This window comes from Capricornis sumatraensis, chromosome 3 (genome assembly GCF_032405125.1).
Source record: "Capricornis sumatraensis isolate serow.1 chromosome 3, serow.2, whole genome shotgun sequence".
Classification (NCBI taxonomy): domain Eukaryota; kingdom Metazoa; phylum Chordata; class Mammalia; order Artiodactyla; family Bovidae; genus Capricornis; species Capricornis sumatraensis.
In genome coordinates this window covers 104,440,244-104,458,268 of record NC_091071.1, presented here as the reverse complement: position 1 = coordinate 104,458,268, position 18,025 = coordinate 104,440,244, and the positions used below count along the sequence as shown (strand labels likewise).

The following is an 18,025-nucleotide window of genomic DNA, read 5'->3' as shown; positions in this document are numbered from 1 at the left end:
CCATGCAAGGACTCTAATGAAGTTCATATACTTTGACTTTATTTTTCCCTTTCTAGAAATTTATTCTTAGGAAAGCAATCAACGATTTAGTCAACAATGTTCTTTGCAGATTTACTTATCAAAAGAGAAATCGAAAACATCTTAATTGTGCCTTTAAAGTGAGGTAGTTAAATAAATCATAATATATTTCCCACTTAAAGGCATTAAAATTGTGTTTCTGAAGGTTAATTACAGACAGAAAATGACCATTCTTTACTGATCTTTTATTGGTTTACTCTGTTGACTTCCTCAGTTTAACTTAAAAATATTGATTTTCAGAAAGCTTTTAGACAAATTTAAGTGCTTTCTAAAGGTATACCACATATTCAAGCTGGTCCAAATCCTTTTCTTAATAGCTAGTTATATAGCTAGATAAGTAGATAGATGAAATGAGTAACATTATTTCTTTATAATCATTTCAATGCCTCTTATTTTTCTAGCTATGACAAAATTGAGATGGAGAAGAAAGATAGTATCTTTGACTCAAATCATTTTCCTATTTGGAGTGCCCTTTAGCCCCATTTTCACCAATAATAAAAAGCTACATTATATATAATGATGCTTTGCAATTTCCAAAGCATTATTTTACATTACCTTCTTTGATCTATCATCTGACCAGATAATATAATCAAGGATGATAGCAGTGCCCCACCTCCTACTTACACAAGGCTTCTGGAGCCTAAAAAAGCTTAACTATTTTTCATGGCCACATTTTGTTAAGGGTTCAAGGCAGAACTCAAACCCAGATGTCACAGCTCCTCCCAATATTCTGTCCATTATCATGTGCTGTTTATTGACTCCAAGATTTTCTCTTTTGTAGAAGCATGTCTTGCATTATTAAGGATATTTATTCCACTCTTGTCACTCTGGATTAATCTTTTTAAAAATTAGACAGAATTTCTATAAAATTCTCATGAGAAACAGGATTTCCACACTAAGCAGATGTCCTCAAATTATGTTTTAAGATGTGGGAGTGCTTTTCTTTCAGTGTCTGCTTCTGTGCCTTACTGGACAGGACCTCCCCCACTCTCCTGCCCCACCTCAGTAAATTTCTGAGCTATCCACCGTGTCCACAAAAGTTAGGTTATTATTATATCTCAGATGCAAACAGAACAAGTCAGTGCCCAAAGATGAAATCTTAAAGCTCTTTTCAGGGACAATAATCCTAAAAAATTGACTTTCTTATGCAAGAGGCAGGTGTATGGAAGAAAAGCGTTTTATAAATTCTGAAGAGCTCCCTCCAGAGATCAAGATGAGAGGCCAGAAGTCTCAGAATACAGATTTAGCACAAGCCAGACTTCTGCATTAGCTGCTTTCCTGGATCAGAAAGAAGGAATCTAGGGAGGATGTCGAGAAGAAGTACCTGGACATGGGGTCCCTTGGCTCCTTCTCATTCTGCAGTTGAAATGCTCGGCTGAGGAAATGAAAACTATGGACATTTCAGATAAGATAAAGGGAAAACCAAAGCAGTAGGGCCAGTACGTCCTCTGGTTTGAGCCTGCAGAAAGAGACTGCATACAGAGTTCCTTGTTTCCCAACAAAAAGCGACGGGGCTGCCACAGTGAAGCAGTGATTGCTGTGTTCAGGCACAGAGTGGGTCTGAGCCAGCTGCTCACCACCTTCCCAATGTGGTCTCCCCAGTTTACTGGTAATATGGGGGCAGTCCTGAAATCATGCCCCACTATAGGATGTGGAGGTGCTGACCCCTCCAGGAAACTAGACCTAGCTTGGAGTCAAGTCTAAATGAGTATAAAGTGTGTGGATTAGAAAGTCAGAAGCTGTGATAGGAATCCTTGAAATTAGAGCGGATGCAGATGCACCTTCAAGGGCTAGGTAGTGGTGCACCAAGACCAGGTTGATGGAAATAGCTCAGTAGGGATCCAACAAAACTCAAAGGAGAATGTGCAGCTCTGAGACAGACATTCCTCTTAGACTCAGCGGCCACCCAAAGAGAAGGGAAGAAAGGAGAGAGGGAGAAGCATTGAAAGACTGAGATGGAGTTAACTTTGAAATGATATAGTTTGATCATGAGTTGCTAAATTACTTTAAATGGATATGTTTCTGTTCCTCTCCTCCTTCCCCAACCCCCATCTGGCCCTGACTACTGACCAGAAATTGGGGCTTGTGAGCGAACTGATGTCATTGTTAGAAAAGAAAAATTTATTTTTCAAGGTCACATTTTAGAAGGTATCAAAACCAGAAATATATAAATTTTTTTTTCCAAACCTAAATCAGAGTGCATAATTTTCAGACCTTTTTCACACACATAAATAGTGGTTACTTCCCCCTGGAATGTGTGACTGAGACCAAGGAAATGTGATGTTTTCCCACTAAGAATTTTATTAGGTTTTACTTGGAGTTTTTTTTGAGCAATTGTAGTTTGCTGCTAAGTCATAGACTGTTTCTGCCCTTTTGCATCTTCTCACACCCTGAGTAACGCACAGAATTCATGAGCTAAATGTGTTGGGATGCTTCACAGTTCACTGGAACTGAGTTCTCCACTGGATTGAGTTTTGTACAGCTGGGTACATAAATTGTCCTGACATTGAGTCGAAGATGTGTGTGTCAAAAAAGCGTCACATTTAAGAAATGGGCTCTAGAGCCAGGTTACCCAGGTCCAAGTTCAAACTCTACCATTTTACTTGCGTTTGACTTTGGGCAGGTAATTTTAACTCATCTAAGACTCAATATTCTCCTCTATATAATGAACATAATGGTAGTGCTTATGGCATAGTATTGTGACATCCAAATGAGTTGATATATGTAATTCACTTAGAGTAATAACTAACATATGTTATGTACAGTATACATGTTTACTATTATTGATGCTTTTGAGAGTCAATGAGTTACTAAATACATGTAAAATGTACCATTATGCTGAGTACATTCTAAACGATCAAAGTGTTAGCTGCTTTATCAATATATTCTTGTATGCTGAGAAACTTGATACAGCTGCTCAGTTAAACAGACTTCTGAACAAAGAGCTCACCTGCCATTAGATGCAATTTCAGCTAAGTTCTGGCCTTTGTAAGTATGTTTACTTTGGAAATATTGTTTTCTTATATTTAGCTGTTATTATTTCTTACCTAAAGTCTTTTTCCTTTTAATGTTTGAGTTTTCCCCTATGTTTATTTTAGCCTTTGCTCTTATGTTCTCTTTTCTTTTCTTTGATCAGCTATTAGAAGTGGATTGTTATTTTGCTTTATGAGCATCCTCAGTCATTACTGGTCTTCCCAGGTGATGTAGTGGTAAAGAATTCGCCTGCCAATACAGGAGATGCAAGAGATGGGGGTTCAACCCCTGGGTCAGGAAGAGCCCTGGAGTAGGAAATGGCAACCCATTCCAGTCTTCGTGCTGGAAAATTCTATGGGCAGAGGAACCTGGTGGACTATAGTCCGTGAGATCACAAAGAGTCAGATACAACTGGCCACGCATGCATACAGTTGTGTGTGTGCTCAGTCAGTCGTGTCCAGATCTTTGTGGCTCCATGTGCTGCAGCACATGGTATTCTCTCTGTGGTATTCTTCAGGCAAGACTCCTGGGACAGGTTGCCTTTTCCTCCTCAAGAGATCTTTCCAACTCAGGGATCGAACCTGCATCTCTTGTATCTCCTACAGGCTGTTTACCTCTAGTGCCGCATCATTATTATATCTTTAGCTTGAGTTTGTGTCATTTATTGAATCATACAGTGTACTGTTTTTGCTGATCATCCATACTTCCGTGTTCCTATTTTGTCTTGCCTTCTATCTTGTTCTTCCAACTCTGCATTATGAACTCTTTTTCATTTGCTTATCTTTTCTATTTTTGAAAAATATCACCCTATTCTGCCTCATGTGATGATGCAGTTCCTAATTAGGCTACTCACTCCTTTGGGCTCATTCTTTCCAGTACTAAATATACTGACTAGCTGACAATGGATTGTATAGAATTCTTTCTTCATAGTTTAGTATCAGTTAAAAGTAATATGATGAGAAAGGCATATGTGAGATATGAACCAGGACACAATACAGCAAAATAGTTAAGACTATAGCTTTTAGGGTCTAGTAGGTATGTTTTCCCAGAGAAGGCAATGGCATTCCACTCCAGTACTTGTGCCTGGAAAATCCCATGGACGGAGGAGCCTGGGAGGCTGCAATCCATGGGGTGGCTAAGAGTCGGGCACGACTGAGTGACTTCACTTTCACTTTTCATTTTCATGCATTGGAGAAGGAAATGGCTACCCACTCCAGTATTCTTGGCCTGGAGAATCCCAGGAACGGGGAGCCTGGTGGGCTGCCATCTAGGGGGTGGCACAGAGTCGGACACGACTGAAGTGACTTAGCAGCAGCAGCAGCAGGTATGTTTTCGTTCTAGGTCAGACACTTACCAGCCACATGACTCTTGAACAAGTGGTTTTAAGTTCTCTGTACCTCAGATGTGACAGTGCTGCTGCTGCTAAGTCACTTCAGTCGTGTCCGACTCTGTGCGACCCCATAAACGGCAGCCCACCAGGCTCCCCGTCCCTGGGATTCTCCAGGCAAGAACACTGGAGTGGGTTGCCATTTCCTTCTCCAATGCATGAAAGTGAAACGTGAAAGTGAAGTCGCTCGATCATGTCCGGCCCTTAGCATGGACTGCAGCCTACCAGGCTCCTCCATCCATGGGATTTTCCAGGCAAGAGTACCTCAGTAATGATCTCAGTAGGGCAGCAAAGGAGACATAGACATAAAGAACAGACTTTTGGATACATTCGGTGACGGAGAGGGTGGGATACATATATGTTCTATATTACCATGTATAAAATAGACAGTCAGTGGGAACTTGATGTATGACACAGGGAACACAAAGCTGGTGCTCTGTCACAACTTGGAGGGATGGGGTGGGGAGGGAGGTAGGAGGAGGGTTCCGAAGGGAGGGGACACATGTTTAACTATGACCGATTCATGTTAATGTATGGCAGAGGCCATCACAATATTGTAAGTATCGTCCAATTAAAACTTCAAAAAATTTGAGAAAAAAAAATCAATGTGGTTTGTGCAGCGTACAGCCCACTCTATACTTTCTCAGATATCACATGCTGATGTTATTTTATTATTGCAGTTGTTTTTGTTATTATAAACATGATAATACTTAACAACATATTTTTAAAATTTGCCTTCCTGTGTGTACAAACTAGATAGATAAACTTCAAATGGTAAAATTCACAAGCAGAAGCATTAATGGCATTGTTCCATTGCATAGTTGCATATAACTTCTCTTTAGCTCTTAGCTTTCTTTCATATTTTGTTGTTTTGAAGTATAAACATTTCCTTAGCTGAGTAGAATCCCAGTCCAGAAGTGACTAAGGGCTACTTACGTTTAAGGAGATAACATTCAAATTTAAAAAATGAAATTAAGTGCATATGAATTCCAGGAAATTTGCTGTATAACATCCGCTGACATCTTACTAGCTGTTGGCAAGCATTTAATCAACATTTACTGGGATTCTTCTCAGATTTAAATAGGACATAAAATTTTATGACGTGTAAAGTATTTTTGATAACTGCTTCAATATTTTCCATAGATAGTGTAATAGTATACAAGAGGAAATATCGATGAAATACCCAATTTGCATTATTTTTTGAAAGAGTAAGATACTTTGAATTGTGTATGATGACAAAATGCTAGTCTGCTTTTATTTTTTGATATACATTTATTTATTTTAATTGGAGGTTAATTACTTTACAGTATTGTATTGGTTTTCCCATACATCAACATGAATCTGCCACAGGTATACACGTGTTCCCCATCCTGAACCCCCCACCCTCTTCCCTCCCTGTACCATCCCTCTGGGTCGTCCCAGTGCACCAGCCCCGAGCATCCAGTATCATGCATCGAACCTGGACTGGCGATTTGTTTCATATATGTTATTATACATGTTTCAATGCCATTCTCCCAAATCATCCCACCCTCTCCCTCTCCCACGGAGTCCAAAAAACTGTTCTATACATCTGTGTCTCTTTTGCTGTCTCACATACATGGTTATTGTTACCATCTTTCTAAATTCCATATATATGTGTTAGTATACTGTATTGGTGTTTTTCTTTCTGGCTTACTTCACTCTGTATAATAAGCTCCAGTTTTATCCACCTCATTAGAACTGATTCAAATGTATTCTTTTTAATGGCTGAGTAATACTCCATTGTGTATATGTACCACAGCTTTCTTATCCATTCATCTGCTGATGGACATCTAGGTTGCTTCCATGTCCTGGCTATTATAAACAGTGATGTGATGAGCATTGGGGTACATGTGTCTCCTTCAATTCTGGTTTCCTTGTTGTGTATGCCCAGCAGTGGGATTTCTGGGTCATAAGGCAGTTCTATTTCCAGTTTTTTAAGGAATCTCCACACTGTTCTCCATAGTGGCTGTACTAGTTTGCATTCCCACCCACAGTGTAAGAGGGCTCCCTTTTCTCCACACCCTCTCCAGCATTTACTGCTTGCAGACTTTTGGATTGCAGCCATTCTGACTGATGTGAAATGGTACCTCATTGTGGTTTTGATTTGCATTTCTCTGATAATGAGTGATGTTGAGCATCTTTTCATGTGTTTGCTAGTCTACTTTTAAATCAGACTGTAGATTTGTAGATATCTGGTTTCTCATTTTATTTCTATTTTGTCTATATCTTTTCTCATTTTAGACACAGATACAGGTCAGAAAAATAAGAAACATAGCTATTTGTTCTATTATTATAAAGAGAGATGATGGTTTAAAATATTAAATTCTAGTTCCTTAGTATTATAAAACAAAGGATGCCACAAGACATAGTATATAGCATAGGTATGGCTTAAACATTAATTTTATGTGGAAAGTCCAAAGTCTGAAAGCTACGTTAGTGTTAAATTTACATGGCCACCATAGAGAGTCTGCCGTGAACTATTTATACTTTAAGTGGCATATACATTTGAACCAGAAGAAAGAAGCTTTTTCAGGGAATCTTGAGTTTATTCATGTGTTCAAGAATCTTTCTCTCAATTACACCTAGAGATTACCATGCTAAGTGAAGTAAGTCAGAAACAAAAGACAAATATCTTATGATATCAGTTATATGTGGAATCTAAAAAAAACAGATACATGTGAACTTATTTACAACACAGAAACAGACACATAAAAAACACATAAAAACATAAAAAACACAGTTGTGGTCACCAAAATGGAAAAGATAGAAGGATAAATTTGGAGTTTGTGATTAATAGATACATACCACAGGCTTCCCAGGTGGCCTCAGTGGTAAAGAACCTGCCTGCCGATGCAGGAGACATAAGAGATGTGAGTTCAATCCCTGAGTTGCGAAGATCCCCTGGAGAAGGAAATGGCAACCCACTCCAGTACTCTTGCCTAGAAAATTCCAAGGAAAGAGGAACCTGGTGGGCTACAGCCCATGGGATTGCAAACAATCAGACATGACTGAGCATGCATGCATGCACGATACACTCTACTATATTTAAAATAGATAAGCAACAAGGACCTAGAGTTCAGTTCAGTTCAGTTGCTCAGTCGTTTCCGACTCTTTGCAACCCCATGAACCACAGCATGCCAGGCCTCCCTGTCCATCACCAGCTCCCAGAGTCCACCAAAACCCATGTCCATTGAGTCAGTGATGCCATCCAACCATCTCATCCTCTGTCATCCCCTTCTCCTCCTGCCCTCAATCTTTCCCAGAGTCAGGATCTTTGCAAATGAGTCAGCTATTCGCATCAGGTGGCCAAAATATTGGAGTTTCACCTTCAACATCAGTCCTTCCAATGAGCAACCAGGACTGATCTCATTTAGGATGGACTGGTTGGATCTCTCAAGAGTCTTCTCCAACACCACAGATCAAAAGCATCAATTCTTTGGCACTCAGCCGTCTTCACAGTCCAACTCTCACATCCATACGTGACCACAGGAAAAACCATAGCCTTGACTAAACGGACCTTTGTTGACAAAGTAATGTCTCTGCTTTTGAATATGCTGTCTAGGTTGGTCATAACTTTTCTTCCAAGGAGTAAGTGTATTTTAATTTCATGGCTGCAGTCACCATCTGCAGTGATTTTGGAGCCCCCAAAAATAAAGTCTGACACTGTTTCCACTGTTTCCCCATCTATTTTCCATGAAGTGATTGGACCAGATGCCATGATCTTTGTTTTCTGAATGTTGAGCTTTAAGCCGACTTTTTCACTCTCCTCTTTCACTTTCATCAAGAGGCTTTTTAGTTCCTCTTCACTTTCTGCCATAAGGGTGGTGTCATCTGCATATCTGGGCTTATTGATATTTCTCCCAGCAATCTTGATTCCAGCTTGTGCTTCTTCCAGTCCAGCATTTCTCATGATGTTCTCCGCATAGAAGTTAAATAAGCAGGCTGACAATATACATACTTCTTTTCCTATTTGGAACCAGTCTGTTGTTCCATCTCCAGTTCTAACTGTTGCTTCCTGACCTGCATATAGGTTTCTCAAGAGGCAGGTCAGGTGGTCTGGTATTCCCACCTCTTTCAGAATTTTCCACAGTTTCTTGTGATCCACACAGTCAAAGGCTTTGGGATAGTCAATAAAGCAGAAATAGATGTTTTTCTGGAACTCTCTTGCTTTTTCCATGATCCAGTGGATGTTGGCAATTTGATCTCTAGTTCCTCTGCCTTTTCTAAAACCAGCTTGAACATCTGGAAGTTCATGGTTCAAGTATTGTTGAAGCGTGGCTTGGAGAATTTTAAGCATTATTTTACTAGTATGTGAGATGAGCACAATTGTGTGGTAGTTTGAGCATTCTTTGGCATTGCCTTTCTTTGAAATTGGAATGAAAACTGACCATTTCCAGTCCTGTGGCCGCTGCTGAGTTTTCCAAATTTGCTGGCATATTGAGTGGAGCACTTTCACAACATCATCTTTCAGGATTTTGAAATAGCTCAACTGGAATTCCATCACCTCCTCTAGCTTTGTTCGTAGTGATGCTTCCTAAGGCCCACTTGACTTCACATTCCAGAATGTCTGGCTCTATGTGAGTGATCACACCATGGTGATTATCTGGGTCATGAAACTCTTTTTTGTACAGTTCTTCTGTGTATTCTTGCCAACTCTTTTTAATATCTTCTGCTTCTGTTAGATCCCTACCATCTCTGTCCTTTATTGTGCCCATCTTTGCATGAAATTTTCCCTTGGTATCTCTGATTTTCTTGAAGAGATCTCTAGTCTTTCCCATTTTATTGTTTTCCTCTATTTCTTTGCACTAATCACTGAGGAAGGCTTTCTTATCTCTCCTTGCTATTCTTTGGAATTCTGCATTCAAATGGGTATATCTTTCCTTTTCTCCTTTGTTTTTCTCTTCCCTTCTCTTCACAACTACTTGTAAGGCCTCCTCAGACAGCCGTTTTGCTCTTTTGCATTTCTTTTTCTTGGGGATAGTCTTGAGCCCTGTCTCCTGTACAATGTCACGAACCTCCATCCATAGTTCCTAGTTCCATAGTGGACCTAGAGTTATTGTGTATCATAGGGAGCTATATGCAATATCTTGTAATAGTCTATAATGGGAAAGAATCAACAAATGGTTCTTATGCACACATGCACACATAATTGAATAACTTTGCTATACACCTGAAACTAATACAACATTGTATATATACTGTACTTTGAAAAAAAGAATAATCTTTCTCTTATCTATGAACTGTTGTTTTTAGTCAAGAATGGGCAAGCATGAGAATGGTACAATAACCCACAGGCAAGTCCGAGTCACCCAGTCATCTAAGCCAAGGTCTCTAGAATCACAAAGAATAGAGATGATGGACTGCAAAAAAATTGTGATTAACTAAATGCTGCTGAAATATTTACTCTAAAATGGTTAATTTTATATAATGAGATGTCACCATATTAAATTATTTTTTAAAAAGTCACAAGGTTGGAGCAGCACCCTATTCCTTATTTTCAGAATCGCAACTAATTTAAAGAAGAAAATTCTGAAAGAGATGGGAATACCAGACCACCTGACCTGCCTCTTGAGAAATCTGTATGCAGGTCAGGAAGCAACAGTTAGAACTGGACATGGAACAACAGACTGGTTCCAAATAGGAAAAGGAGTATGTCAAGGCTGTATATTGTCAGCCTGCTTATTTAACTTCTATGCAGAGTACATCATGAAAAACGCTGGACTGGAAGAAACACAAGCTGGAATCAAGATTGCTGGGAGAAATATCAATAACCTCAGATACGCAGATGGCACCACCCTTATGGCAGAAAGTGAAGAGGAGCTAAAGCCTCTTGATGAAAGTGAAAGAGGAGAGTGAAAAAGTTGGCTTAAAGCTCAACATTCAGAAAACGAAGATCATGGCATTTGGTCCCATCACTTCATGGGAAATAGATGGGGAAACAGTGGAAACAGTGTCAGACTTTATTTTTGGGGGCTCCAAAATCACTGCAGATGGTGACTGCAGCATGAAATTAAAAGACACTTACTCCTTGGAAGAAAAGTTATGACCAACCTAGACAGCATATTCAAAAGCAGAGACATTACTTTGCCAACTAAGGTCTGTCTAGTCAAGGCTATGGTTTTTCCTGTGGTCATGTATGGATGTGAGAGTTGGACTGTGAAGAAGGCTGAGCGCCAAAGAATTGATGTTTTTGACCTGTGGTGTTGGAGAAGACTCTTGAGAGTCCCTTCGACAAGGAGATCCACCCAGTCCATTCTGAAGAAGATCAGCCCTGGGATATCTTTGGAAGGAACCATGCTAAAGCTGAAACTCCTGTACTCTGGCCACCTCATGCGGAGAGTTGACTCATTGGAAAAGACTCTGATGCTGGGAGGAGAAGGGGATGACAGAGGATGAGATGTCTGGATGACATCACGGATTCGATGGACGTGAGTCTGAGTGAACTCCTGGAGTTGGTGATGGACAGGGAAGCCTGGCGTGCTGCGATTCATGGGGTCTCAAAGAGTTGGACACGAATGAGTGACTGAACTGAACTGACTCCTTGAGGAGAGAGAATCTAGTTTATCATTATTGATCTCAGAGATCCTGATGAGGACAGGGAACAATTTTAGAGTCTTCTTGGAAAATGAATTCAGTTTTTCCCTTAAATATATTCAGTTTTATTGTGACATTAGATTATGAGAGCTTGTGAAAATCACTTTTAATGACTAAGTTCCTGTCCCATGTGCTCCTTTATTTTCCACGCTTGCCTGAGATTTCAGTTGGTCTGATTGATCCATCCATGAAAATGAAAAAAGGAAAGTATAAATGCTCCTCTTTTGAAATGAGTTCTCTCTGCAGTAGGAAGATAATTATACCAGTGTAGATGGGCTAATGAGCTTGTTCAGGCTCAAGTGCTTTATTTTTGGCTTTTAAATGGATTAGATGAGTCACATATAAGCAAAATTATCTGGATAATTGTAAGCATTCTTTATATATTATGTGAACTAGTCTGTGAAGCTGTTGCTGGTAATTTGTACATACATATGCATGTTAGAGCAAGTGCTTTCCATGGTTATGGCATCCACCTCTAGATTTTTAGGTCAAGAATGCCGTTAGGTTTTGGTGGTGTAGTGTAGTATAGTGTCATGTTAGTTGCTCGGTTGTGTCCAACTCTTTGTGACCCCATGGACTGTAGCCCACCAGGCTTCTCTGTCCATGGGATTCTCCAGGCAAGAATACTGGAATAGATTGCCATTCCCTTCTCCATTTGGTGGTGTACATCTTTGCAGATATTTTAAAAAGTTATTTATTTATTTTAATTGGAGGCTAATTACTTTACAGTATTGTAGTGGGTTTTGCCATACATTGACAGGAGTCAGCCATGGGTGTACATGTGTCCCCCATCCTGAACTCCCCTTCCACCTCCCTCGCCATCCCATCCCTCAGGGTTGTCCCGGAGCACTGGCTTTGAATGCCCTGTTTCATTCATCGAACTTGGACTGGTGATCTGTTTCAGATTCCTCTATATTGTGTCCTCCCTCTGTTGTTGGAAACACTGCCGTGTATTTTGCATTCGTGATTTCTAATCCTTAGACTATCCCTGAAAGGTAGATGTTATTATTTCATTATTGCAGATGAGATAACAGAGGTTCAAAGAAGTTAAGTGATATGCTCCAGAGGATAAGTGGGCCTAAGCTCCACCTTCAGATACTTAACTTTGTCTGACTAGGCTACCCATAACTAAGATCCCATTGTGATCTTTTCTTTGGCATGGTTTCTTATCAAATAGCTCACACACGAACTGAAGTGCCTGTTTATGACTATTAGCTTGGCTTCGCTAAAGAACAACTTATCTGCATTTCTGCATTGGCCCCTATAGACAAGCTGTCAAAGTGTTGGTGGGAGTATTGACATTTCACTGCCCTGTGTAAATGGACATATCAGTTTATAGGAAAGCTTAGGTTTTAAAAAGCATTCCAGCACTGGAAGCGAATACTAAAGCTACTAGATGGTGGATGACCTGCAGGATGTTACATTTGGGTCATGGGAAACCTGGGCATTTGGGAATTGAATGAAGGTGGAAATAGAACTGGTGTTTCAGTCTAAGTTATCCAGAATTTGATGTCAAACAACTCTTCCAACATATGCTTTCTCTTTTCCCCGTGGACCCTCAGGTTTAACTGCCTTCCACATAGCCTGTATTTCCCTATCACTATACCTTTGTTGACACTTGTATTGACTGATATGCCCTCCCTGGTTGCCACCAGTTCCTAGTCTCTTTCTCCTTATTGAGAGCCTTCTACTCTCAGATTAGGTGCCCAGAGAGCTTTCTCTTCCCTAAATCACTACAGGATTCTCTATTTGAAACACACAGTTCTTGACATTTACTTTTGGACTAGGTTTTATCTTTTTGTATTTATAGCTCATCTCTGTTATTAATCATGAGCTCTGGGGGGATAAATCACAGTATCTTCATTTATATTTATTCCATTAATCCTTGGATGTAATACATGCTCATCAAATAGTAGTTGATAATTTTATAACTCTTGAAGGCAGGATTTTTCTCAAAGCATATTGGTAAAAATAAAATTTCTGGGAGAGATGCCCCCCCAAAAGGAAAACCATTAGTCGAATAAGACTGAAAAATACTACATGCTATTTGCATCAAAGGGAGTTTATGTGATAATTGGCATTTTTAACACTCACTACCCTCCAGTAATGAGACCGGTTTTACTGTTTTAATCTAGCACTTCTCAGCTCCACCCTCCCTTTTAAAATAAGAACCTTCAAATATCTTATTCTTCAAAATGTTCTTTGCAAGACACTGCTTTGAAATGTTTTTGTGTAGAAGTTATGCTCATAATATTCACGAATGTGGAAATTGAATTTTGGTTAGATGTAGCTGGTATGTTTTGTTTGACCTGCCTACTTCTGTACTTGGGGAAGCCCTCCCCCTAAGTTATATTGCAGGGTGTGTGTGTGTGTGTGTGTGTGTGTCTGTGTGTCTGTGTGTCTGTGTTTACATGTAGTATACAGGGTGGATTCAACAAGAAAATAGATTGAGACTGAAAAGAGAGTGATTTGAACTGCTCTTTCAGCGTGATTATCTGCTAGAATCTCTATTACTTCCTATAATATGCTTGAAAAGTTTTATTTGTACCTCAAGGGCAGTGAGCCTGGCCTCATTTACAAATATGAATGCAAATCTTAGGAGGGCACTAGCTTCTCCTCCAGGGAGTCTTGCTCACTGACAGCTTGTTTTATTTATTTGATTGGCCAAACAGTTTTTTCAGGTTTTTCTATAAGACTGGGTGTAAAAAAACTGAATGAACTTTTTGGCCAGCCTGTACTTCCTTTAAAAAGAACTATTCATCTCTTGGAATTAGATGTAATATGGTTAATGGAGAAACCAGAATTTTTGAAATCAGAAAGTTTTCATTTGCTTCCCTACTCAGGCCTGTGAGCAAGTTTTGTGACCCTGAGTTTCCTTCTAGAGCCACTGGAAGTTTTACTTCCAGAGCCACTGACTCCTCATCTACAAAACAAGATGGGTCACACCTGTCTCTAGGAGCATCTTATGAGGACAGTGCCTTGCACAAGGGAGATGCTGCATAAATGTTAGTCCCTTTTCACAGTTACTTTTTGTGTCAGATTATGACAGGAGAATTTCATGGGCATAAAGTCACAAAGAGGAAACTGCCTGTCTCCTAGAGCTGCCATTCCACATTTCATGTTGTTGCTTCAAACCATAAATGTTTTTACTGTTGTTCATGTCTTCTGTATTTATGAGGTGACTGTGAATGAGGGGATAGTAAGAGTGGAATTGTTATCTATAAAGAGGAATATTTGAATTCTAAAAATAGTGGATAAATAACCTACAAGAGAGTTTAGAAAAGAGAGTTCATTATAATCATTTGTGATATAAAATAGCAACTTAGAAATGATCCCCTTGGCTGTGTCTGTTAATTGTAAAACTCCATTCCCCATTATTGTGTGTGTGTGTGTGTGTGTGTGTTTTGGTTTGAGTAGTTCATCGAAAGGGGAATAGATTTGGGAAAACTGGGGGCTTGCTTTCACCATTTGTTTCAACATAGTGTATAATTTTAGCCACAGGTTCATTTCCACTGTGGTTTTGGCTTATTTACCACTATGCATAAATAGAATAAATGAATCATTGTGTAATAGTCTTCACTAAGATTGCACATTTAGAGATGGGGCTTCCCAGGTGGCACAGTGGTAAAGAATCCACCTGCCAATGCAAGAGGTACAGGAGACACGGGTTTGATCCCTATGTTGGGAAGATCCCTTGTATTAGAAAATAACAACTCATTCCAGTATCCTTGTCTGGAAAATTCCATAGACAGAGGAGCCTGGTGGGCTACAGTCCATGGGGTTGCAAAGAGTTGGAGATAACTGAGTGACTAAGCACCCACACATGCATTTAGAGATGAGAACACCCAACAGAAAATTAGATTGATAACTTGGGAAGGGGGCACAATAGATGGCTCAGCATAAATTGTGGTTTTTCAGGTCAGCAGATGCTTCTAGCTCCAGTTTTGGAGAAATGCATGTACTTGTTACATGTGGTTGTCAATAGCACATCAGTCTTGTCCCCAGCCATCTAGGCTAAATTGTTCCTGGAAGAAGCCCACTTGTCCCTGGGAAGGATGACAAAAGGCAATTTTCCTATTGTATCTACCTTTCTCAATGCCAAATTATCTCCTAAAAGTTTTTCTTGACATAAATATTGTGAACAGCTGAACAACAACAACAACAACAAAACATTATTGGTTTAGACACAAGGTGGAGTCTTCTAAACTAAGCTGACGTAATAGAGGAAGAGATGAATCTAAGTGTTCCTGGATGGGCCTCAGTTTTACATTCATCAGCATCTGTCTTGATCTGGTTGATTACAGGAGAAGACGTATCAGGGAGTCTCTGCCCAGCATCTCCACCTCCTGAACAGATGGCATGTGAAATTCCCTGCCGGATGGATTGTGTGGTGAGCGAGTGGACAGAGTGGTCATCTTGCTCTCAGTCTTGTTCAAATAAAAACTCAGATGGGAAACAGACCAGGTCAAGGACTATCCTGGCATTGGCTGGAGAAGGTGAGTAATAGGGAAGGTTTCTAGTCCCTAAATCTTGGTTAACAATTTGCTTCCCAAGCATTTCTCTCTAATCCCCTAGTTAATCTATGTTGGGTTCCCATAATTGACATGACTTGTTTTAGTAAAGAATCCGCCTGCCAATGCAGAAAATGCAAGAGATGTGGGTTTGATCCCTGGGTCTAGAAGATCCCCTGGAGTTGGAAATGGCAACCCATTCCAGTATTCTTGCCTGGAAAATTCCATGGAAAGAGGATTCTGGTGGATTACAGTCCAGGGTTCTCAAAGAGTCGGACACAACTGAGTGAGCACACACGCATGTATCATAGTACTCACGCACATACAGGTCATGGCAGGCAAGATGGGTGTTAGTTGTTATACGTTTTTAGGGAAGAAGACAAGACTTTGTTGGTAAACATCCAGCTTCTGATAGCTCATGCAGTTGGGAACATAATTGGAATGTGCCTGGTAAAATGAGTTCAAAATTAGGAATCCAGAGATGTGGCTTCTTGACCTGGAGCCACCACTAACACTGGCACAGTACCTAATCTGCATGTCCTCGTTTCCTGCTGTCAGGCTGGCACATTGTGAGAGGGAAAAAGATGAAGGCTGTGAAATGGCGTTGAAGAAGCTAACGTGCTATGGGAATGTAAATGGGTGACTTGAGGACAAATTGGAGGAGCAGCTGTTTCTATCACTTAGAACAATGGTCTCCGTCCCCAGACACACCTGCCACTTCATTTCTTTTAGGCTCTCCCTTGGCTCTCTGCCAACAGCTCAGTGAGGACAACAGAGCAATATGGCCACTTGCTTTGAGCAACTCCCTTTAAGATAAGATTCGTTCTGTGATCATAGGAAATGGGACCAGGTTCAAGAGGAATGAAGATTTTCATGTTCTCAAAGTGCAGTGGCTTCCTCCTTTTGTCTGTTATTTTTATGGAAGGAGAAAAAAGTCAATAGTGTTTAATGGGGGGGGGGGGGAATAACAAGAATAACAAAATCAAGGTCGCAAATCTTCTCAAGTATTTGGCCCACTGAATAAATCATTATGCTGTGGGAGAGTCAGGGGAAAACATCAATGCTTTAGAGAAATACTGTTTTTTACATAGATATAAAATTGTGAAAGAAAAGATAGTAATGAAATGTGATTGTCTGACTCACCCAGGAGTGTAGGAACACACAATCGTCTGGTCTCCCTGCCAGTGGATAACACATTGTCAGATATTATTTCAGAGTTTAAGGGTGAGCTCTCTCCTGACAAACTTGAAGAGAGATTTCTGGATTTCTCAAATTGCAGTAAAATGCACTGCTTGAGGGAGGATGGTTGTCTTAAAGTGGTTCTTTGAGAAAAATCATGCTGTCTTAGGAAAGAGAGCCCATATGCCAGTAATGTGTGTGAGTATTTGTGTTTGAACAATACCACTTCAAGGTCATGGTCTATTATATCTAACTGGCTAATTTATGTTGGCATAATAATATTAAAATAAAAGCAGGTATCTTTGGGATTTATCTCAGAGATACATGACACAGAGGCTGAGCAGTAGAATCGATTGATCTTTTTCAAGCAAGGCTTTTTCAAGGCCTCTACTGCACCAAGGGGTAGTGGGAACACACAGCAACAGGTTCCCTAACTTGCTCACGTATGTGGGGGTGATAGTAAGGGTGTGTCCAGGGGTTGTGGCTGGAGGGGTAGTTTAGTTGCTTTGCTCACCCATTAATGTTGTGGGCAGGAGGCATGTACAGTAACCTGCTTTTGCTCCAGGCTCTTCAAAAGTGACAGTTGGATTTTTTTAATCTCTTTGTACCTTGTGTTCTGAATTTGTCCCAAGTGGGAGTGCACAGCGTTATTTTTAGTCCCATACAGTTTCTTTGTATTTTGTTGCTGGAGGAGAGGTATGTCCAGGTGAACTGATTTTTTTTTTTTTACATACTGTTGCCTGTTATTGAGGAGAGAAAGGTGCAGTATATTGTCCTCAGGTTGTTACTCATGACAGAAGAACCATGACCGTAGAATCAGAAACACTGTACAGTGGCTCAGGGAAAATTGTACCAAAAGGCCATCTTTCTAGAACATTAAAACGGGAAAAACAACAATAATGACAGGAATAACAGCAGCAATATGCTAATAACAGCAACAACTATGCATTCTTTTTTCTTTTGGTGTTTGCAGGTGGAAAACCATGCCCTCCTAGTCAGGCCCTCCAAGAATATCGCTCATGCAATGACCATTCATGCATGCAGCTCTACTGGGAGACATCGCCTTGGGGCCCCTGTTCTGAAGACACATTAGTAACTGCCCTTAATGCAACCATTGGCTGGAATGGAGAAGCTACATGCGGTGTGGGCATTCAGACACGGAGAGTCTTCTGTGTCAAGAGTCATGTGGGACAAGTGATGACAAAAAGGTACGATCAATAGTTTATTGAAAGTACATAGGATGATTGCATAGTTGAGTGCTTTTAGTCAGATGCATTTTTGA

General features: G+C 40.2%; 1 protein-coding gene across 1 annotated transcript in view; it reads left to right on the top strand.

The window, feature by feature from the left end:
• THSD7B (thrombospondin type 1 domain containing 7B) overlaps nucleotides 1-18,025 on the top strand; it is a 910,123-nt gene that overhangs the window by 408,425 nt on the left and 483,673 nt on the right. Inside the window, exons 7-8 of the mRNA XM_068968986.1 lie at nucleotides 15,358-15,549; nucleotides 17,717-17,951. Coding sequence (XP_068825087.1) covers nucleotides 15,358-15,549; nucleotides 17,717-17,951 — 427 coding nt within the window. The remainder of the gene's footprint in view (nucleotides 1-15,357; nucleotides 15,550-17,716; nucleotides 17,952-18,025) is intronic.